The 23,991-nt window shown below is 43.7% G+C and overlaps 1 protein-coding gene across 11 annotated transcripts in view; it reads left to right on the forward strand.

Moving 5' to 3' along the window:
* ICA1 (islet cell autoantigen 1) overlaps positions 1 to 23,991 on the forward strand; it is a 160,977-nt gene that overhangs the window by 130,530 nt on the left and 6,456 nt on the right. For 7 of the 11 annotated variants that reach the window (XM_064380368.1, XM_012450745.2, XM_064380366.1 and 4 more), the window contains 5 exons: positions 199 to 296; positions 2,352 to 2,404; positions 5,103 to 5,165; positions 5,266 to 5,307; positions 15,333 to 15,602. In XM_064380368.1, coding sequence (XP_064236438.1) covers positions 199 to 296; positions 2,352 to 2,404; positions 5,103 to 5,165; positions 5,266 to 5,307; positions 15,333 to 15,602 — 526 coding nt within the window. The remainder of the gene's footprint in view (positions 1 to 198; positions 297 to 2,351; positions 2,405 to 5,102; positions 5,166 to 5,265; positions 5,308 to 15,332; positions 15,603 to 23,991) is intronic. The other 4 variants (XM_021674193.2, XM_012450748.2, XM_021674194.2 and 1 more) reach the window with 1 other exon arrangement.

Here is a 23,991-nt window from a genome sequence, read left to right on the forward strand (position 1 = left end):
GTTTTGCCATATAAAATTTCATTTCTGTCCAGCTGATTGGTTCAAGGTCACCTCCCAATACCTGTAATTCGAAGTCTGGTTGCTGGGACCAATGGCAGTTGAATTTTTTATTGATAACCTTTCTTTTCTTTTTGTCTCTATTTCTTCTCCTTTTTTATTTTGTTTTATTTTTTCATTTTTCTACGGCTTGCGATCAAGAGCTTACAAGACCCTATGAAAAAATTAGTTGAGAAAGAAGAGAAGAAGAAAATCACCCAGCAGGAAAGTACAGACACAGCTGTGCAGGAGCCGAATCAGTAAGTCACGGGTTTTTTTTTTCCCTCTGCATCTTTCTTCCCACAGGTGAGAGTGACGTGGTTCTCACTGACCGAGCCTGGCTGGGTCTCAGATGCAGACTCGTTGTCTTACTTCCTCAGTTCTCAGAGTAGATGTATTAGCATTCCAGCCAAACCCCTTTAACACACATCCCTGCTACGTCATGACTCATGTATCCCAGTAAGAGATCCCTTTCTAGGGCACTTAGAAGGGCACACTTGTGAGGAGCTGACGGAGGCAAGACAGGGCAAATGTCCCCAGCACTCCCTGGCTCTCTGCCTGTGGCCTGAGCCCAAGCTTTGCACTTTCTGTGGTTTCTGGACCCTATCTGGTCTTTTGTCAACACTAGATGCTCTTCTAGATAGGAAATCCCCTGGCTTTTCTCTCATTGCAGGAGTTTACCTATGAAATTGCCCTGGTGACACACGCATACTAAGGCATCATCATATGAAAGTATTGGATATTGGCATTGTGTTTTCGACCACGCAGGTTGTCTCTTCTCTGTGAAACAGAGAGCAGCTTCGAGTACGGGAATTGACCGCTCCATCTCCATTTCATGCCCTTTTATAAAGGAGGTGCCTCTTGTCATTTAAATCCCGAGGTGAACTATTTCCAACATATGTAGTGCATGGTTCCCATTCTCATACAGCCAGAAGGAGGTTTAAATGTGAATCTATATCATTTTCTATGGAGATGTCATAGCTTGCAGGAATGCAGTTAATCTTTGAACTGGCTGAGCTAGGAAAACAAAAGAGATGGCTTTGCTTCCATGCCCTCCTCCTTTCCACACACACAAAAATTTAGATGACAATCTTCTGGTAAAACAGGCTTCTATTTTCATTGTATTTCTAAATGAATTTCAGATTTATTTTTTGTCCCACAGAAATATTTACTGCCAATATTAGCCTTTTTAAATCTTAAAGCGTATAGGTACTAGATAAATTTTTTGATGCAGAATGAAGACAAGTTTTCACTGAAGGACAGACTGTAGAATGTGATCTGAACCTAGTAAAACTGGCTATTGTGTGGTGAACAAGTTGAACCCGTTCCTGGTGATGGTAATATTGCTAGCTATCAGTTGGTGAGCACGTGCTATGAACCAGGTACAATGCTAGGTGTGTTATTTATGTTAACTCCATCTTAAGACAACCTTCAGTGACGTCAAGGCTGGCATTTTTCTCATCATGTGAAAGATGGAAGAAAGGCTCCAGAAGGTTCAAGGGCTGCCCACATACTCTTATGTAGTAAGAGGTGAGGCCTGGAGTGGGTCTCTACACCTTCTTTTCACCATATAAGTTCATACACTCTAAATAAAGCATTCACCTTTAATTAGAAGGGGATTACCTGGGATTTTCTTGATTTGTTTTAATTAATTCAGATTTCTCAAATGCTTTATTGCTTCACTTTTAAAAGCTCAAAAAGTATAACCCAGTAATTATTTAAAATGACAATGAACATTTAACTTGAATTTTGTTTAGAAATAACAGGTGAAGGCACATCACGGTGCTAGGAGGAAGGTTCAGAGGCAGCAAGTGAGTCTCAGGGCAGCGATGTGTCTTTGTCTTTAAAGAGATGGTGAGAGCTGAGTAGGAGACGGTCAGCCTGGATTTCTGAGCGGTCCAGCCTCTGTAGCCGAGCTAACCTACGGAGGTGTCCTCTCTGCTAACACCAGGAATCAGAAGAAATTGATTCTGATGGATTTTTTACAGATTTTTTACTATCAACTTTTGCTATTTTTTAAGGTGATAACTATATGCATCTATCTTATTTATCTAACTGCCCATCTAGATATTTACAGAATATTTGCCTTGTGATGAAAGCAAATTCAGATACTAAGAGCTACAGAAAGGGACAGAAAGCCAGCAAATTGGCATGTAAATGACTATCCATCATTGATCCTTCTTTGTGTGTGTGTGTTGGGGGGGGGGGTGTATGTATTTGTGTTATAAGTGAAGTAATATTGTACTGAAAATCCGACTGTATCATAAATAGAACATTGGTAGAACTTGATGACTAAACTTCTTTTTTATTTTAAGATTAATTTCATTAGAGGAAGAAAACCAGCACAAGGAATCCTCTAGTTTTAAGAGTAAGTTTTGATTTTTATTTAGAATTGCTTCTGAAATATTACTTAATGCTCAACAGCAAAGTCATTTTCCTTTTTGGCAAACTCCTCCTAGGCCCTGTTCTTTTTCAGCTGAGAAAAGGCTAATTGGCTTCCTGTAGACTCAGTTCTAAATGTTCAGATATCCACGACGTCAACCCTACAGGGTTACTGAGAGAGGCTGTGTATTGCGAACCAGAAAATCACATCACAGTCGCGTCAGCAGCAGCTCTTCAGAGGGGCAGCCACAATGGGAACTGGCAAATCACTGTTTCTTTTCACAGCAGATTATAAGATTTCTGCTGCGGCCCTGACTAGTTGTAGTTTTATTACGATGAGGCTGTGACCTGAGGAGAGGTGGATTTGCAGTCCGTGTGGGGAGGGTGTTTGTCGATGTTGGAAACAGATGGGAACTGTTCACTCTGCCCTGCCAGCTGATGCCTCGGCCTGCCAGTGCTGAGTAACCCCAGATCCCTCAGGTGAGCTGAACCTGATGTGTTAGGAGAAGGGGTCAGAGCATTGAGAGGCGGCACAGTGTGCTGTGCAGGCTCATCAGCTATTGATTTCTGTCTCCTGCTGTTACTGCCAGTTTTTTCATGGTCCTTCACCTCACAGAGGGGTAGAGGATTTGATAGATTGTGGTAGAACTAATGTGATGCCATGCCAAGCATTTCACTGGCACTCATGTTCCTTGGAGATGCGGGGGAATGTTTCACAGGTGTTAATGAAGAGAACTAAAATTACCCCAACACTGTTTAGCCTGGCCCCCCTGGGGACATAGCCACCTCTTCCTGCCTCACCCTCTGCTATGGCACCTTTCTGGAAGATAGGAGGAGGCAAAACGGATTCTAGAACTTCCCCTCTACTCCATTCTTCTCCTTCACCTCTGTCTTCCTTCTGCCTTTCCTCCCACTTGCTTCTCCTCCTATTTGCTTTTCTCCTGTCTGCCTTTCAACAACAACAAAAGACTCACTTTTTTGCCTCTAACGCTTGCTTCATGTCATCCATTCATGCATGTACACATTTACCACAAGTACTCATGCACTTGTTCATTTTTCAACAGATGTTTATTGAGTTGCCTCTGTGCCAGGCACGGTGCTGGGCTCTGGGCATACAGTGGTGCATAAGACATAGTCAGTCCCTTCCAGGATGGGGCTAACCGTCAAAAGGGGAAGCAGAAGGCAATCTAATCGTTACACAAGTAATCCAGCAGCTCCAACTTTGGTAGGAGCTCCACGGGAGAGGTGCAGGGCTTTGGGACGTGTGATGGGGAAGACACAACTTTTTGAGGAGATCAGGGAACTAGCTAAGCCACGGGTCATGGCAAGACTTGTCAAAGCAGAAGAAATAGCCTGGGCAAACAGCCTTATGGGCCCAGGAGAACCTGGAGAAAGAGAAACCATGCTCTGGAGCATGACAGGGAGTGAGTAGCAGAAGGAGAAAGGGAGCAGCTGGGCCTGCTCTCGTTGGCCACAGAAGAGCTTTCTCTCTGTATGGATCTGAGCCCTCCAGCCTCAATGTACCCACAGCACGAATCACTAATGTTGTCAGAGTCAAGGTAATTGGATAGGAAAACATGGGTTCTGTGGGAAAACATAAACTGCAGTTTATTATATTTGTATGCAAGTTATAAATCTCTATAAATTATATATTCATACAACATGTCACCATGCAGGGGAATCAAATTTTCTCTCTTTCCTTGTGCATAAAATTGCTTGTGGTATTTCCATATTTTGAGATTGTAAATGTCAATCATCTTGTTTTATATATGCACAGAAGAAAATCCATTATAATGATGTATGATATTTCTTTTATTCTGTGACCTGCAGGAAGGCTAATGAACATATGAGCAAATCAAGTTTTAAGACTGTTCTATTACAAACACACACACACACAGACACACTTTATTGTTTAGAATAGTTTTTGGTTCACAGCAAAATTGGGCTCAAAGTACAGAGATTTCCCATATACCCCTTTTCCCAACATATACGTAGCCTTTCCCACTACTAACATCCTATACCAGATGGTATATTTGTTATAGTCAGTAAACCTACATTGACACCAATATCACCCAAAGTCCCTAGTTTACATTAGAGTTCACTCTTGGTGTTATACATTCTGTAGGTGTTTTAAATATATAAGGATATGTATCTACCATTACAGGACCAAACAAAACAGTTTCACTGCCCTGAAACCCCACTGTGCTCCACCTATTCATCCCTCCCTCTCCTCAAACCCCTGGCAAACGCTGATCTTTTTACTGTCTTCATAGTTTTGTCTTTTCCAGAATGTCATATAATTGGAATCATACAATGTGTAGCCTTTTCAGATTGACTTCTTTCACTTAATAACCTTTTTATTTTAGCCAGCCCCATATGGCTAAAGTTCATTAGCATCATCAAGTAATAGTCAATTACTTAAGTCATACACTTGTCCATGGAAGGAGAATTGTTAGATCGATGTCATGTAATTTTCAGGTTATCTACCAAACAAAGCAAAGATTCAGTGCTACTAATTCAGTATTCTCTGAGGGCCAATAGCAGGAGTCCAGTGTAATCTGAGGACCCCTGCTTCTGCCTGAGTGAGTTTTTAGATCCCGTTTCTTTACCTTACACGGCAGTAGTGTATGAACATGCACACCATTTCGAGTTGTCGGTAACCAGTTGCACATGTTATATTACAGCTGAAGATGGAAAAAGTATTTTATCTGCCTTAGACAAAAGCTCTACACATACTGCATGCTCAGGTAATCTAGATTAAGGAAAACTACTCAATTTTAATTATTTGACTCAAACTCCTCACCAAAGGAAACTGACTCATTTTGTTTTCTTTCCTCTTCTCTAAAGGACCCATAGATGAACTATTAGACATGAAACCTGAAGAAGGTGGTAAGATCTGTGTGTTTCTTTGGGATTATATTTGTTTGATTTTTTTAAATTCCTCTTTTACACGTAAGAAAATGTAATGTTAATCTTTTTGATAGCTCTGCATTCCAAAGCAAAGTTTTTTGGGTGACAGTCTTTATAAATGACCTTCACAAACTAGTATGTGTGGTCTGTCATCATTAGTATAATGAATTTCATAATATTCAAACTACTACAGCTAAAGGTTATGTCAGGGGTCACATGCTATAGTAGAAAAAACATGACTTTCAGAATCAAACATGTGGATTTAAAAACTGGTTTTAACATAAATGGCCTGTATGGCTTTAAGCAATCTGCTTCATACTTAAACTCTCTAAGCCTGAGTTGTTCTCATTTGTAAAATGGAACCAATAGCGACAGCCTTGGTGGGTTATTGTCAGAATTGGCGATCATGTGTGTAAGGGGCACTTGATGGTCTCTGACACCGGGTTGTATCAAATGGTCATGAATTGAGATAGTAAGAGTAGTCATGTTTTCCGGCTGGTTTACTGTGCTGCATCTCTGCTGACCCGTAGGTAGATGCAGAGGGAGAGTTTGCTTAGTTAAATCCCACACCCAAATGACCAAACCTAAAATCACTTATGAAATTACTTCCCAAAAGAGAATCCAGAACCGTGGATTTGGGTGAGACATGTACGGTGTTAAGTGAGCCTAAGACATTGAGAGCACTCAGCCTATTTATGGCCTTAGCTCTCCATCTGACTGAGGGTTTCCTTTTAACGATGTAACAAGAGTCCAAAGTACCCCTGAAATTTGGAGCCAAACTCCAGAGCATCCCATGCCCTGGTGGCTGGCATGCAGCCTGCCCTGGCTTTACAGGTTTCTCACGGGACTACAAATTGGCTGAGGTCACCCTGCAGGCCGCAGTCAACCAGGGCAGACAACTCAGTTCAGTCTGGGCTTGATGTTGATTTAATTTACAGAGTGTGTGAGGAAGGAAGTCTCAGGAAAACAGAGGACATTGGTTAAAGTTTTTTCAAAAGTGGAAAGGCACCACACCTCTAGCATTAAGTTTTCAGGGCTTAGGGATATAAACTTGAGGACAGATATCTGCTTTCCGTATTACTTACTACAGGTAGCACATTGTACAGTATTGTGTGAATGTCCATGCATATTTTATCAAAATGACTAATCGTTTGTAAATATTGAAATCATACCAGGTAGTGGAAGTTATAAGCGGCTAATGCAGTTTGCCATCGTGTCCATTTTTGTAAAAAAATTTTCTCCTTGGCTTAAGAACAGATTATTTTGATAGAATAAAGGTGTCTTTTATAAATTATTTTTGGAGGGGATAAATATTTTATTCATACCAAAATGAGGTAAAGACAATAATAGAAAAAGCCTAGATACCCACCACCCAGTTTCAACAAGGCGTACCGGTTACCAAATGTATTTACAATCCTTCACATGGTTTAACTCATTTTGATAGGAATGTTGTTATTCCTTTTATTCCCAACATCTTATTTATATACTTTGCTCTTTGCTTTTATTATCACCTTCTTTCATTTTATTATTTTAGTGTTTGATTTTTGACTAGGTAGTACATTCACATAGGGACAAAAGCCAACTTATAATAAAAAAATACACAGTAAAAGAATCCTCACTCTCATTCCTCTTCCTCAACCCCTCCCTATTCTAATACTCCCATCCCCCAGTGTATCTTAGTGTTTCTTTACCCAGACACAGCAAATATGAGTCTGTATTCTGTTTCCCTCTTTCTTAAAAACAAAAAAACGTTCTTGGCTTTAGAATTTAATTTTTTCGTAACTGGGCAGTAATGGTACAACCCTAACCCAGTAGTCAAGCATTTCTTCACAGAATTAAATCAGAAATGCCACTGCCTGCGATAGATGTATACTTTTATAAACTTCCACGAAACCATTTGCCAAGATACATTGAATGTACACTGTCTACTTATTTAAACAACTTTCCTATCTCATCGGTTTACAGTTATGATATTTGTTAGTTTTATAGACTAGCAGTCCATACCCCTTTTTTTGAGTACTCAATGTAATTCTAAGGATAGAGATATGAATGTGCTGGTCCCTGAAATGTGTAGTTGTTCTCAGGTAGAAGTATTGAGTTGCACATTGTCTCAATTCAAGGCAGTGTCACACAATTTCTCCTTTCTCTTTATCACTGCCAACCCACAGCCCTTCTTCAGGCATGAGTAGTGCTGCCCCACTGTCTGCCTCAGCTTCTACGTTGTCAACCCATAGGGTAACATTGGCTTAAATATTAACGTGGTCACTAGAAGAAAAATATTCTCTCAGTGCACAGAGAACTTGTAGTGACTGAAGAAAAGAACACTCATTAATTTGTTGACTTCAAAATGTGTGCCCTTTGGAAAACTGCCGGAAGGCCCAAATCCTGAATTAAAATGCTGATTACAATATGCATGACATTAAACAGTCAAAAAATAAAAAGAGCTTAATCCAGGGATGGCTGACTTTATAGGACTGGGGGGTGATAAGCTCTAGCACCCTGCTGCTTGGGGGCCGCTTCACTCCCAGTGCTAATTCTGTTAGACAAGTAATGGCTAAGCCGTGGTACAATGTTATCAAAAGGCAGACCGCTCATGACAGCAGCAGCGATTCTCAAAGAGCCATTGCCCAGAAAATCACCCCCATTCAAGTCTTAATGACATTGGCTTTCTCCTACTAAATAGCTAATGTAATGGAAAATCAATATTTGACTGCAGTTTATAAAACTGTATTAAGTAAAAAAGAAAGTTAGTGACATTTTGAGACACTTGAAAATGGCTCTCAAATTGCCTTAACCACATGTGGCAATCTGACCTGCATTCGTTAAGTATTATAACATGGAGAAGTCTTTGTGTTTCCCAGAATTGGGCCAAGAAAAATGATATCAGACACCTGAACAAAAAAGTGGTGTTAGAAAGCAGAAGAGAGTTCAATGAATTCAGCTCACCTAAGTCTCATAACTTGGCCTTACGCAAAAGATCCCTCTCTAGGCTAGGATAAGACTGGGCCAATTAAAACAATTTTAATTGTCTATATTATAAATAAAATTTGATCTCCTGCTACTTTCTTGGTTACTACTTCTAGACTTGTGATTCTAAACTGTGGTTACATGTCAGAATAATAGCTCACTCAATAGCTACCCTAGGCGTGGGTAAAAACTTCTAGCCCACAGCAATCATACATGTTTATCTCTGAGTTCCTCCTGAGTCACTCAGAATTGTCTCCTGCAGTTATCCATATATTACTGACTAGGGATCTGACTGCTTCCTCACATACAAAGCAGCAAGTACTAAGCCCCTTATCTTTTCTCATAAACTTTCCCTCCTCTCTGTCTTCTTCAGCATCCTGGGATGTACTGCTGGCTTCGGTACATTTTTTTTAACCAAATACTGTTCTTAGCTGATCACTATGTAGCCTGTAATGTTTTCTCTAGATTTACCCCTATAAAGATTTCGGCCGGGCACAGTGGCTCATGCCTGTAATCCCAGCACTTTGGGAGGGCAAGGTAGGCAGATCACTTGAGGTCAGGAGTTCAAGACCAGCCTGGCCAACACAGTGAAATGCTGTATTTACTAAAAATGCAAAAATTAGCCAGGCTGGTGATGAGCATCTGTAATCCCAGCTACTCTGGAGACTGAGGCAAGAGAATCACTTGAACCTGGGAGGCAGAGGTTGCAGCGAACTGAGATCATGCCACTGAACTCCAGCCTGAGCAACAAGAGCAAACTTCATCTCAAAAAAAAAAAAAGATTTATATAAAGATTTCTATAAATATTTATCCCTACCCTAGGTTTTATGTTTTTCAGTAAGATGACTTGTCTGCTAAGATCTACTGCTGAAATGGAGTAGCAAGCTTGGCGATCATCAACAAGAATTTTTTCTAGTGCCTACTCAGGGTCCAATACTGGTTGGTTGGTTTTTTTTCAGAGAGTAGGAGTAGTTTTTCCTCTATCTGTTCTTATTATAATCTATATCATTTTCATCAGAGGGAAGTTCTTAGAGGCGGTGTTCTTGAGTTCCAAACAAGTACAGTTTGTTATAATATAGAATATGTTTTGCTTGTTAGCTGTTTTCGTAAGGTGTTTTCCTCACTATCTCGCCCCTACTCTCTTTGGGCGATACGAGGATAGTGTTGGTGTTTGGGGTTTTATTGCAAGTGTGTGGCCTTTACAATTAGTCATAATGTCGAGAGTGGGGACAAGGGAGAAAACCAGAGAGATGGAGTCTTCCTGTTTCACACGCAGATGAAGGTAAATGCAGTGACATTTATCTGCCGGCTTTCTTGTGCTCTCGTTTTTGGTCTATGTAGGTTTGTTTCCTTCCGTCTTCTGTGTTCCTAATTTATGCTGAGGTCATGAAACTCAGTATGAGTTCAAAAATACCACCTGAGTGAGCTGTCACCAATTTCCCACACTGTGTCTGAACTTAAAAGAGCTTCCTCTCTCTCTGAGTTTTCACACAGACATTACTCATTGGTTCAGGATCAGTTCTCCTAGGGAATGTTCTCCCAGGGGCATGGGTTTTTATTTTTGAAAACTTGGGCAGTACAGGGCAAACATGCTGAGTGGATCTGTCATCTCAGCCTTTCTGCCATGGTGCCTGCATGGTGCCTGGCTGCCAGTGGAGCCATCTGACCTTGGAACCCTCAACACTTCACAAAAGCTTAAATATTAATTTGTACATGAGATCCTCAATAGGTTCTGAAGTCAAAGCAGAGGGCTACAGTGAGAAAACACCTTGACCTGTGACTCAGGGTCCCTAGCCAGATTGTCTCTAAGTAATATATTTTGTGACATTGGATAGGTTATTTAACCTGGGTGTCTTTTTTCTTATCTGTAAAATGAGTTAGAGGAGATGATCCCTAAGATCACAATGGTTTTTAAAAAAAAAAAAAAGTGTGATTTTTCTCGCTGGGAGAAATCATCAGATTCTCAGAATATGTTTGAGCAATGGCAAATTGAGAAGTTCTGCCGAATTGAAGACTTTCCAGATGGCTGTGTTGATGGGTGGCTGAAAGGGCCGCATTCAAGCTTGACTGTAGAGGTCCTGAATACCACTAGACAGAGTGTTACTTTACCCAGTAGTCAGGGGAGCCATTGAAGGCGTCTGAGTAAGTGAGTAATCTCACAGCCAGCCTGTCTAACTTTGCTTTCTGTTGCTTATGACAGAATACCTGCAGCTAGATAATTTATAAAGAAAAGGGCTCATGCCTATAATCCTAGCATCTTGGGAGACCAAGGTAGGAGGATCACTTGAGACCAAGAGGGCAGCAAAGTGAGACCCTATCTCTACAAAAATTTTAAAAGTTAGCCAGGCATGGTGGCATGTGCCTGTAATCCCAGCTACTCAGGAGGCTGCAAGGCTGTAGTGAGCTATGGTTACACCACTGCCCTCCAGCCTAGATGACAGTGTGAGACTCCATCTCTTAAAAATAAAAAAGAAAAGAAAGAAAGAAATAGAATTTATATATTAGAGTTATGGAAGCTAAGAAGTCCAGTTCCCAGGGGCCACATCTGGTAAGAGCCTTTTTGCTGGTGGGTTAGCCCATTCATGAAGGCAGAGTCCTCATGACCCAGTCACCTCTTAAAGGCTCCACCTCTCAGTGCTGGCACACTAGGGATTAACTATCAGCATGAGTTTTGGAGGGGACAGATATGCAAACCATAATACAGACTAAGCAAAAATACACAGGACGAGGGTTCCTCTATGGAGCACCAGCAGCTTTACCAATGGGCAAACCCAGAAGGGCTCCCAGACACAAATTTTTCATCAGAGTTCCAGAAAGAACTTGGAATTGGAGGTAGAGATTGGAGAACCTTTTGATAGGCCTGCCACTCTCTATTCTTTCACTCAACCTGAATCATTCTAGCTTGACCACCCTCATCCATCCCCTAAGAGTGAGCTATTTGCAAGACATAGTGAGCTCTTGCCCACCAGCTACCACCCTGGGACTCCTAGCCTTCCGTGACATTGGAACGCTAAGAATAGCAAAGATCTTCTCTAGAGAATGTAGGGAAGGTATGGTGGTTTGGGATGAAAGCTTAAGGGCAGCCAGAGTAGGAGGAGGCAGTGGAGAAGGTAGTGTCAGGGAGATGGAAGGTCATCCAAGAGAGCCGCCTCGTGGGGACTCCCAGGAGATGGCAGCAGTTCCAGGCCAGGCAGTGGTACAAATGATTCTGCCAAGGTCAAGGCCTGGGAAAAGAGTATTGAAATTGGCCATGAGGATCTCACTGCTAGAGAGCTACTTCAGTGTAGGGTGGGCGCAGGAACTTAGTTACAGGCAACTGAGAAAAGAGTAGAAACAGAGTAGAGTATGTGGTGTGGAAGGAAGAAGAAACCAGAACAGCAACTTGAAAGAGCGAGGGGAGGACGGGCAGCAACATCCAGTGAAGGCTGATTAGTGTCGAGATAGGCACACATCTCTGCGGCTAGGGGAAAGAAGCATTGGGGAATGAAAGACTAAAGACGCGGATCTGAATAATGGTGGGAACAGAGCGGGCTTCAGGAAGGAGGGGAGGGCATGGAGAGGGCTTGTCTTAGAAAGGAGAGGGAATGCATGCAAGGTCATGGAGTTGGAGACAGGTGAGAATGTGAGTACGTCATGTCTGTTGGCTCTTATTTTGCAGCAGCGTCTGCGGTTGGGTTATCTGATAAGAAAGTAAACATGGAGACTTGGGAGCCTGCAAGAGAGTAGAGGGAACTTGGAGTGGCATCTGTGGGTTTGGCACCCGAGAGCTCCTCAACCCTTGTTCATTCTTTAAGACAAAAGCAGGATTGGGGCGCCGTAAGCCAGAAGCAGTCCACGTCTGCATGGGTGGAAGCCCTGACTCCAGTTGGGAGTTTATTACTAGAGTTTCTCCCAAAGAGCTTATCACATCTCTGCATGTGTCTCCATTTTCTCTCAGCTGAGCTGAATTTTTTTTCAAAGAAAATGATAGCATGATGCCCAAGAGCCAACTGACTATAGAGTTATTTCTCAAGTCTCAACTTGTCTGGTTACAGACCTGAACCCGTCCTTTTCTTCTTGTAATTAGATTTTTCTTACAAGTTATGTGTAATAATTTTAAGCATCTTAATTATCAGTGCAATAATTGGGAGGTTTTGTGTTTTATGGTTCAAGCCAGTGCCAGTTTCATTGCTTTTAGCAAGTAGTAAGTTCTCTTAGAAGAGAAAATGTGCACTGTGTAGCCTGTTAACTGTTGAATAACGAGGAAGCTAAATAAAAGGCTAAATTCAATAGTAGACCTCAGTGTAGGCAAAATCTGTATTTAGAACTGGCTGTAGGCAATATCCTCACCACGGGTCCTTTTCTCTTTTCTGTCATTAAAAAGTTTGAGTTGAATAGGATATGGTATTAGTCAGAAGTTTCTTGGTTGCAAGTGACAGAAAAACCCTATTTGAAATAGTTTAGGTTTAAATTGTTAAAATGAAAAAGAATGTATTGATCCATGTAATGGGAACACTCAGTTGTGAACTGGCTTCAGGCAAAGCTGGATCCAGGGTCTTAGACAGTATTGTCAGGATTCTCCCTCTGCCTCTTCAGGCTGTTCCCTCTGTGGGTTGACTTCATTATCACTGGAAGCCTGAATTTGCATCTTTAGAGCTTGGAATCCCAAATAAAGAGAGGCCGTCTTCCATTGTTTCTATATACCAAATTCAAGGAGGTGTCCAGCATGTGTCCATCCCTGAGCCAATCACCATCGCCTGGGAGATGGAGGACTCTGGCCAGCCTCAGACACTCATTCACTGGGGTGGAGGGTAACGAGGCATTTCCAGCAGCATCTCACCAGGATCACATGGAAAAGGCATTTCCCCAAAGGGAAAACTGAAGAAGCAAAGGGAAGGGATGCTGAGTTAGCAAAAACCACCAAAGTCCCTCATAAACACCGTAGCACAAAACCTAAACCGTAAAAACAAAGATAGAGCTGTCGCAGTCTGCAGTTATTTTTAGAAGGCTTACAGTTTATTATTTGTCGTTGCTAATGTTAATGATGACCTTCCCTGGACAGATATCTATACTAAAGCAGTGAAGCCTCCCCCAGGGTTTGACTTACGGGAGGGCTGTATAAAGCGACTGTAGAAGGAACATCTGTCATTTTCCAGGTGCATTTGAAATTATCTGCTCCTCCAGGGTCTACACATTGACTTGACTTGGTTCCAATAAAATAGGTTTGGTCCAGTAATTATCTGGTTTCGGTCTGGGCAAAAAGTAAACCATGAGAAACGGTTTGGGCATTCCAGTCCCAGTTGAAAGTAGGAAGTGGAGAGTTTTTTAAAGTTAATATTCATTAGAAGGGTGATGCTGGGGAGGGGAGCGTGCATGGATACAGGTGTTGATGGACACATCTGGAGCTGCAAAGGTGGCTTTTCTTTCCTTCAGCCCCTGCCTTCATTCACAGAGGTGGGCCGCCTGCCTGACCTCACAGTCCTGCCTCACCCATGATGTGCAGGTTCATGTGGTTTCTGGACTACCCTGTTAATATCACACTGATTCAGAAGCCTGTTGAAAATGCCCTCTTTCCCATCTTCTCACCCACAACCCCTACAGGGTATGTCTTAGTGAGGATTTCTGCGATAACACAAACAATAAGAATGCTTAAATTAGACAGTTGTCCGACTAAAACGATGTTTTGCCACTATTTTTAAACCACAGTAACATGAGAGTGACTAGACTCTTCCCCTCCCTGATCCTGTCTGCTCAGCACATCAGAAATCCCCTTCATCTTTAGATCTTTATGTAAAGTGTGATTGAAAATAGATCCAGTAAAGCCAACACAGAGAACTTTCCTTTTTTTTAAGCCTTTACTTATTAATTATCTTATATATTTGAAGAAAACCTGGTCATCTCATTTGATATAACCATATCAGAATTGCAGCAGGGCTCAGAAGAAATATATAAATCATTATTTTTTTCTTCTCTTTATGAATTACCAACAAAAATGTTTGCAGTTTCCAAGTGGCAATTATATACCACAACAAAGCCACAGTTCATAAAACCATCAGTTCTTGGTTCTCAAAATATGTAATAAACCCAATGAAAGGACTTGGTGTAAGATTACTGATAGTAATGCTACTTGTATTCAATATTCCTAGTGTAAGGACGGCTGCCTTCTTTAAAGCCTTCCTTCTGGAAAGGCAGTTCGTTTAAGGTGCATTTCTTTCGGTCTTCCTGATAACATCGAGGTGGCCATTATTAACGTGATAACCTTATGGATGAGCAAACAGAGGCTCAAGGCGGGGGTCTCGGGGTTTTACTGAAATCACATAGCGGGGAAGGGGTGGACCTGAGGCTTCCCCTCTGATCCAGTGCTCACTTCAACCCTCCAGAACTGTGTCTCTGGCCTTCGAAGCTCCCTGACCCGCAGCCTCTTTCCCTTATATTTTATTGCTGCAAAGGACACTCAGGCAAACCAGACCCAGTTTTCCTTTGCTTCGTGCAATGGCGTTTCAGCAAAGCGGGAAGGAAGCAAGGATGCCTCTCTTGGGCACTGTTGATCTTCTGGACATCCTCCCCTTCCCTGTCTTGCCCTGGGCCAGGGCGTGGTGAAGCTTCTCTCCCCAACCTGGGTGGCAGGACAGGCTGCCACATGGCATGTTGCTGTTCCAGCCCAGGCAATGTGGATTGAGGGCTTGCGTGGGAAGATTCGGGAAGCTATGCAAACAAGGAACTAAGATCTCCAACATGTTTTCAATCTTGGCTTTGTTTCATATTTGAGAAATGTTTTGGTAAATTCACTTTTATATTAAGGAAAACCAAAACCCTAGAGTCTGATGCCCAGCAACTGAACTTGCTTTGGAGGACAGGGGATGAGGGAGCATGGGATTAGGAATTTAATTCTATAAACTCTTAAGAGAGGCTATTATAATGGCATGAACTTACATTTTGATTACCTTTTTCTTAAATCTAGCCATCACCCAGTCGCCCCCTTCCCAGCCCCCACAGCATTGATCCCTGAGGGCTTGAGTCCCCTGTGGTGATGTTTTGTGCTCTGTTACTTCAATCAGCTTGCCTGGGACCAGCGGCAGGGACCTCGGAACCTGAAGGTGCTGACAAAGATGACCTGCTGCTGTTGAGTGAGATCTTCAGTGCTTCCTCCCTGGAAGAGGGCGAGTTCAGCAAAGAGTGGGCCGCTGTGTTTGGGGATGGCCAAGTGAAGGAGCCAGCGCCTGCTGTGGCCCTGGGAGAGCCAGACCTGAAGCCCCAGACAGGCTCAGGTTTCCTTCCTTCGCAGCTTTTAGACCAAAATATGAAAGACTTACAGGCCTCGCTACAAGGTAGGTACAGCGGGGATCAAAGTGGGGTTTTTTGTTTGCTCATTCTTTTTCTTTTTAATCCAGAAGCATATTTCTTCCTTGTCTTGTTTGATGTTTTCTCTCTTTTTATTGAGTTTCTAGCTGGAGACTCAGAATCACATTCCAACTTTAAGATACGTCGCAGGGTTAAAAATACATTCTTCCCCCATGTTAACATCAAAGATTAGAGGAGTGGTTCTAAATCATATTGTCATACTTTGATTTTAGACTTCTTGTGGCATCCTTGAGAGGATCAAATGGCTTTCATGGTCACGGCCCATTGGCTCAGCCACTCCATCCTGAGTGCTCCACATTCCCATAAGCCTGCCCTCTTCCTGGGTGCTGACTGACATGGCCCAGGGCCTGTTCACTCTTTTTGCACACTTTGTTTGTCTTGCACTCCTGCTCCCTTTCTGTCCTGATCCGCCTCTCCCCTGAGGACCCCTCACCAGCTCAGCTCTTCCAGTTGTGCCTTAAACACAGGGCCAAACAGTACCTCCTCAACCACAGCAAAAATAGAGTTTCCACACTGATCAGAAGTGGTTGTCAGACCAGGCACAGTGGCTCATGCCTATAATCTCAGCACTGTGGGAAGACAGGGTAGGTGGATCACTTGCAGTCAGGAGTTCGAGACCAGTGTGGCCAACATGGTGGAACCCCATCTTTACTAAAAGTACAAAAAAAAAAAAAAAAAAATTAACCAGGCATGATTGCACATGCCTGTAATCCCAAATCATAGTTACTTGGGAGGCTGAGGCAGGAGAATCGCCTGAACCCAGGAGGCAAAGGTTACAGAGAGCCGAGATCACACCACTGCACTCCAGCCTGGGCAACAGAGTCAGACTCCTTCTGAAAAAAAACAAACATGGGGGGTCGGTGTCAACATCAGTAAGGGTTCAAGGTACACCAACCACGTGCTGGCTGAGAATTGCTAGCATTGAAACACGTTGGTTTACAGTGCAAAGCCTGAAACTCATGTTGAAATTTAAATTTTTAAGTTTGAGTTTCTAAACACACAGGCTTCTGAAAGGAAACCATATTTTAGTATTTCAACACTTTTTCCTTCTTTCATGTGACTTTAATGTAAAACAGGAATCGCTTAAGAAATTCTCAAACTATTTTGGTTTTTCTATGAATTTAGGCTGTCTCCCTAATAAACAACATGTTTATCTGGCACTTAAAGCTGAGAACAAAATGGTAAAGTTGGAACAATTAAGTAATTATGGGCTATTAAAACTTCAGGTCTTTAGAGATGAGATCATGGACACAAGAGTTGGTGAGCAAGACAAAAAAAGGGTCTTCTTTTTTTTTTTTAAATGAAATACATGACTCCTTTTATCTTCCTTTGGGAGTCTTGTTTCATAGCCATTTCATTTATTTGCGGTAATGGAGGTAGAGATAGCAGGGATAAATGTAATCCAAAAATGTTTCTCCACCCGGAGTTTCACCCCAGGTTTCACCACCTCATTCACGGGAGCTGCAAATGAGTAAGGCTGCCAACTGACTAGAGTTTCATCCCCACCCACCTGTGGTGGAGGTGCTAACAAGGGCTGAGAGAGTTTGAGGCAAAGCCCCGATCCTCAACTGATACCTTAGGGCTGCTGAAAACTCCCCAGCTGTGTTGCAGAACGAACCCCACTCAGATCCTCAGCTTTGGAAACACAAGAGCCCCTACTGCCCACAGGGAGTGGTTGGGACTGTTTTCCTGCTTAGCCAGGGTAGCGAAGTGTCAGTCATTGTAAAACAGCCCATGCACACATGTCCACAGACAGCCAAGAAGTCAGCTCCACATCCGCTTCCTGAGCGGGCAAAGTGAGAGAAGCTCATCTCAGTGCCCATGGTGGGGCTGCCAGACTATGCCAGAGAGCTATGACAAGGGCAGTGGTCATGGGGAATTGCATTTCAGCCTTGCGCCATATACATTGCAAAGGCACCAAACCACACCGAGGTCTAAGGAGGGAGGTGTTCTGAGAGGGAGAGAGAAACACAAGCTCATGCTACGGAGAAAGAAACAGGGACTGCAAAGGGAGGCCATTTGTTACTCAGGCCAACAAAATCTCATTTGAGGTTGCCATCCTACTAGCACTTTAGCAAGTATCTCATTCATTCAACAGATATTTACTGGGTCCCTCTGTGTGCCAGGCGCTGGGAATTCATCTGAGGACAAAACAGACCAGGCCGTCTGCTGTCCTGGAACTCACATCGTAACAGGATGCAGACAGGCAGTGAATAATAAGCATAATAATGAGCAAATCGCACAGTAGGCTAGAAAGTGATCAACGTTAGGGAGAAAAGGAAAAAGTAGAGGCTGCGGATGATGGATTGTTGGGGCTGTCAGGGTAGTAGGTCAGGCTGCAGAGCTGAATAGGTTCTTACTGGGAAGATGAGATCTGAACAGAGACTTGCAGGAGGTGAGACTGAACCATGTGGCGCTCTAGGCAGAGGGGACAACCTGTGCCAATGCCCTAAGGTGAGGACGTGCCTGGCACAGTGCAAGGTCTTCAGGAAGGACACTTGGCTGGAGCTGACTAACCAAGGGGAGGGATGCTCAGAGGATGCAGAGGCGGAGGCCAGGCCACACAGGGACTCATAGCTGTTGGAAGAATTTAGACCTTTTTTCAGCCCAGGTTAAGTTGGGAGTCATCACAGCATCTTGAGCCAAAGAGTAACATGATCTGATTTCCTATTTAAAAGGGTCCTTCTGTCTGCTAAAAGTTTTCTTTTCTCTGCTGGGATTCTATCAAGATCCACGTTAAAAGAGTTACCACCAGGCACGGTGGCTCACGCCTGTAATGCCAGCACTTTAGGAGGCCATCTTGGACAGATGGCTTGAGGTCAGGAGTTTGAGACCAGCCTGGCCAACATGGTGAAACCCTGTCTCTACTAAAAATACAAAAATTAGCTTGGCGTGGTGTTGCACACTTGTAGTTCCAGCTACCCAGGAGGCTGAGGCAGGAGAATCATTTGAACCCAGGAGGCAGAGGTTGCAGTAAGCTGAGGTCATGTTGCTGCACTCCAGTCTGGGTGACAGAGTGAATGAGACTCTGCCTCCCAAAAAAAAAAGTTAAAAGAGTTAACTTGTAACTACTGAGTTATCCTATTTCCTTCGCATGCGAACAGCTGACAATTGAATACCTATGGAATTGAAATGATAGGAGGAAAAAAAGTCAAACCTAAGTGGTTGAAACAAGCAGCCCATTCAGCTTCTACCACACTTACAGATTCCCAGCAGGTGCTCCCAGTTCAAGGATCCTTGAACACGTGTTTGTTACAAATGAAGGATGGACGCTTCCATGACTGATCACGTTGTCAAATTCTAACTGCCTTCTATGCTTCTATCAGGACCCTCAATCCCCTCAAAAAAGAGGAAAGGGTGAATGGCAGCTTGAGATTTTTTTTTCACTGCATCCATGGCCTAGAAAATCTACCTGTACACATGAATGGTTACGTATAGAATAGTTTAATAATAACTGTTACTAAGCATTGGCCACCCTATATTGAAACTGCTTCCCCTGATCAACCAGATCATCTCAAAGATCAATTTTCAATAAACCACTGAAATAACTAAGTAGTCAAACTAAACACAGAGTAGAAAATCTCATTGGGCTGGCCAGGTCCTGTGGCTCACACATGTAATCCTAGCACTTTGGAAGGCTGAGGCGGGAGGATTGTTTGAGGCCAGAAGTTTGAGACCAGCCTGGGCAATAGAGTGAGTCGCCATCTCTACAAAAAAAAATTTCTTTTTAAGTAGCTGAGCATGCTGGCACATGCCTGGAGTCGTAGCCATTTGCGGGGCTGAGGTGAGAGGATTGCCTGACCCTGGAAGGTGAAGGTTGCAGTGAGCTGTGATCATGCCACTGCACTCTGACCTGGGCAACACAGTGAGATCCTGTATCAAAAAAAATAAAAAGGCTGTTTGGCGTACTGGCTCAGTGAAACACTGGGGAGGAGTTCAGAGCCTGTGTTTTATCTTGCAATCCTCCCGCCCCTCCTGACTCTAAAGCTGGTGGTCAGGCCCCTTCAGTTCTCTGGGCCTTTCCCTCTTATCTGTAAAATGAGGTCATGGACTTAGCTTCTTATCCCTCAGTTAGTTCCCACTGCGGAGATGCTGAGGTCTAAAATCGTATGATTCAGTGGATCTACGATTTGTAGATGGTAAAATATCAGTCAGCACTTGGTGTGGCACGTGCTGTGTGGCAAGCACTGTCCTGCGTGCTTTTCACATGGATGAACTGTAATCTTCACCGTACCCTTCCCAGCCAGCTACTATTATCCATTTTATTGCCTGGGAAGCTGAGGAACAGAGCAGTTAGGTGGTGTGCCCAGGATCACACTTCCGTTAGCAGGCAGGCTGGATTTTGAACTTGGGCAGCCTTACTCCAAAATCCCTGCCTTTCACCACTCCCTTCTCTGGCCTCTCAGTACAGTCTCTGATAGCAAGAGCGATTTCCCCGTGGGGCCCTTCAGGTCTCTCTTGGGAAGCTGCCAGAGGGGCAGATTTATAATGACTCCCTGGCTTGGGCATCCTTGTTGCACACAGGGATAGAGACACTTGGGGAGCCATAGAGGAGGAATGAGTGTGGGAGACAGAGGCTAAGCCCACACAAAATTAGATGATGTTCCAGAATAGAATATTCAAAATTGAGATTGTCCTAGGAAATCACGTTCCTGCATGCCAGCAGCCACATTTACTCTGGTGCACACCTGCTGAGTCTCAGGTTGTCCTGGCTCTCCGTGAGGGACTGGGACACCGAGTCCTCAGGCACCAGAACTGCAGGGCAAGCTGTGGGCCACCTCCCCAGCTCCCTCAGCCCGACTTACAGCCCGCATTTCCCCTTTCCTCTTCCTCCTCCATCTCTTCAATTTCCTCCTCTGTCGTCTCCCCGGATTCTCCCCTGCTTTTCTTCATCTCTTCTTTGACCTGTCTCCTTCTTCTGTCCCCAGTCCCTTGGGGAAATGGAGAGGAAGGGGGATCGGAGAAGAGAACAGTGACATCTTTTTTCCCTCCTACTTTAAGCTGCAAGGGTACGACACAAAGGAATGCATGTAGAATCAAGTTGTGTCGAAAATGTGAAGATGAAGTTAATTTTAGCTGGGATTTCTAAGAGTCTCTGAGGTTATCAGCATGATAGCAGGTGGGGGTTCCTGTGTCATGCAGTGATGAGAAAATTGTGCCTTCCCAAGGCCTCTTGATATGTGAGTAGGAGGAGAGCCGGCGAGAGAGGCCACCTGAGCTGGAGACAGGCAAGGCTGAGAGACCTCAGAGTCAGTGTTCTCAATTCTCCACCCATTTCCAAAATTTAAAAGTAGGCACCGATACTAGAAAGATTACCAGCTGCTCAAAATAAATGCATCAGGACATATCTTTTAATTTAGGACTCTGCAAACCAAAGTTAGGAATCTTGTTCCAGATTCCCAGAAACACACAGCCTTGTGTTCCTTCGCGGTGTTCTTTTGTTTTACCCAGTTCTGAGATGCCGTTGCCATCTGGGTGGATTTCCATTTAAGGCTAATATAATGTCAGGCTTCAGGTTATCTTCAGTTCACCGTTCCTCAACCAGTGCTCACCTCCTGCCATTCCTAGCGTAGCCTGGCCCCAGTGACTGACATTCCCAGTACTCAGAATCGTGTGAGGAAAAAGACCACGGGGTGTATTTATAGGTTGAATGCAGAGCAGGCACTCTCAGCACAAGGCAGTGAAACTGAGTTCCACCGAAGTGCAGCACTTCCTCTGCCTGCTGAGGCGCATTTGCAGGTCTTGGAGCTCTGCAGAATTTAGTTCACAGAAGGAGCTTTGATCTACTCTACACCCGTTTTATAGATCAGGGAATCAGGAAGCCCCAGAAAGGCCTTGTGACCTGCTTAGCTGTTGCTGTTGTTCCACCATTTGAGTAAGGTCTAAACTCCTCAGCATGGCTCGCGAGGTCCTTTAAGACACTCGACTGTCTCCTCACTGTCCACACCTCCCACACCTTTGCTTAGCTGCCTTCATGGCATTGTTTCCCTGGAGAACCACATGTGCTATCAGTGCACCCGGGTCCAGCCATATCAAGCTTCAGTGCACCCATCTCCCCTCACCATGGGGCCTTGACACGTGCTCTTCCTTCTCCTTAGAGCCCGCCATTCCCTACGCAGCATGCTGCTTGCCTTACTTGGCTAACTTCTCATCCTTCAGCATCTCGGCTCCAATGTCACCTCATCTGACGAGTCTTCCTTGGGTCCCCCACTCCCCAGCAGTCAGGGGTTTCTGCTCCCCACTTTCATTACAACCTGTACTTAATCATTCCTGTCCTCTTACCTTATTGTAAAATTGATTCACTTTAACTTTTAACTTCTAAGGGAATAGTAGATGCATGTATTTATAGGGTATGTGAGATACTTTGATACAGGCATGCAATGTGTAATAATCACATCAGGGTAAATGGGGTGTTCACCTCAAGGATTTCTCATTTCTTTGTGTTACCCACATTCCAGTTATACTCTTTGGGTTATTTTTAAATGTACTATAAATTATCGTTGACTGCAGTCACCCTGTTGTGCTATCAAATGCTAGATTTTATTTATTCTATCTGACTTTGTTTTTGTACCCACTAACCATCCCTCCGACCCCCGCCCCTACCACCCTTTCCAGCCTCTGGTAACCATCATTCTGTTTTCTATTTCCATGAATTGAATTGTTTTAATTTTTAGCTCCGCAAATGAGTAAGAACATGCAAAGTTTGTCTTTCTGCACCTGGCTTAGTTCACTTCCCATAATATCTTCCAGCTCTGTCCACGTTGTTGCAAATGACAGGATCTCATTCTGATTCCGTTTTCTATCTCTTGCTCTGGGTTGTCATGGAGACAGGGCCCATATTTATGTTGCTCACCACTGTATTTCCAGAACACAGTTCAGTGCCTGGAATACAGTGAATGTTCAGAAGTACTTGTTGGATGGCTGGATGGCTGGATGGCTGGATGGCTGGATGGCTGGGTGGCTGGGTGGCTGGATGGCTGGATGGCTGGATGGCTGGCAAGAAGCAGGGGAGAGGACAACTGACAGATGACACTAGAGGAAAAGAAACCAGTCCTAAAATGGGAACCCTTGAAGATGATGCCCTGAGGGGTTAGTCCTGCCATCTACTTAGCTTACAAAGGCCCAGATTCAGCTTAGCTTTACTGAGGGCCTGTTCTCTAGAGCTCTCCTACCTGGTTTCACTTAAAGATCCCATTTTATCCAAACAACCCACAAATGAGGCAGGAACTTTTATCTTCCCCTTGCAGATATGGAAACTTGACCTGAGGGGGAACTGTGGGTGTCAGGGTGGTGCTTTGCCGTGTGGCTGTGGTGTTCCCACTGTTCCCTTCACAGGCAGCCCCGCCCCAGAGCTCTCGGGGCTGTGATCCTTCACCCGGCCCCAGGCGTGGGCTCTCCCCGCTGGTAAATGACACCCGTGGCAAAGCGCAGCTCTGGGCGGTGTCCTTTGGCTTCCCTTGCTGCTGTAGCTGGCCAGCCTTATGCCTGGCTGATTTAGATTTTCCTTTACGTAAGTAAGGGGGACAGGGTTGCTCTAATAAAATTTTATATGTGTTTCCTGCAAATGGGTAGCACATTTGACATATCAAAGGATCCTGAAAGCCAGGGTAGTCATTTTGTTCACAGAACTCAGTGCCCTGGGCACTCATTCTTCACCACCCCTCTCCTGACTGAACTACTCTGAGATGAGCTGACATCTTTCTAGCCACACCTTCATGTTAAAAATGCCTCAGCCAATTCTCACCAGCTAGAGAACAGTTGATGGCAATTATGGGAATATTAGCAACACTAAGTTCTCTTTAAATAGCATTTTTTCCTGACAGAAGCCAAGACATTTGAAATCTGGCTTGGCATTCAATCCGTAATTACCCTCATTGCACCCCTCCCCTAAATAATTTTCAAAGTGCTATGAGCTTGAAACTGTTGCTGAGCTTAATATTTGCTTTTTTTCATACATAGTTGGTGTCACAGACATACTGTTTTATCTCTTCATGTGCATGTAGTTGAATTGTTAAACTGATGCTTAGTAACTGTTCTGAGAAAGGAATGTGACGTGGCAAACGGGCTGTTGTTTCTGCTTCACACGATGGGGAGGGGGAGAATGACGCCCTGTGTGTGTTTGTCAACATCCTGAGGTGTACCGTTCCCATCATTTTAGCTCTCAAAGAGAGGATGTCTTCAGGCTTCACGTCCTTCACATCCTCTGCTGCAGAGAAGCCCCACAAATTCCTGGATTCTAGGTGTTTATTGTATGGTTCATGAGTGTTTTAGGTGAACAATATTTTAAAATCCATACTCACAAAGGAATTCAATTAGAAGATACCTGTTTTGTCTATAAAAGATTCTGCCATTATC

The sequence above is a fragment of the Aotus nancymaae genome, unplaced genomic scaffold, assembly GCF_030222135.1.
Source record: "Aotus nancymaae isolate 86718 unplaced genomic scaffold, 86718_ANA_hifiasm-v0.15.2.pri h1tg000025l, whole genome shotgun sequence".
NCBI lineage: Eukaryota > Metazoa > Chordata > Mammalia > Primates > Aotidae > Aotus > Aotus nancymaae.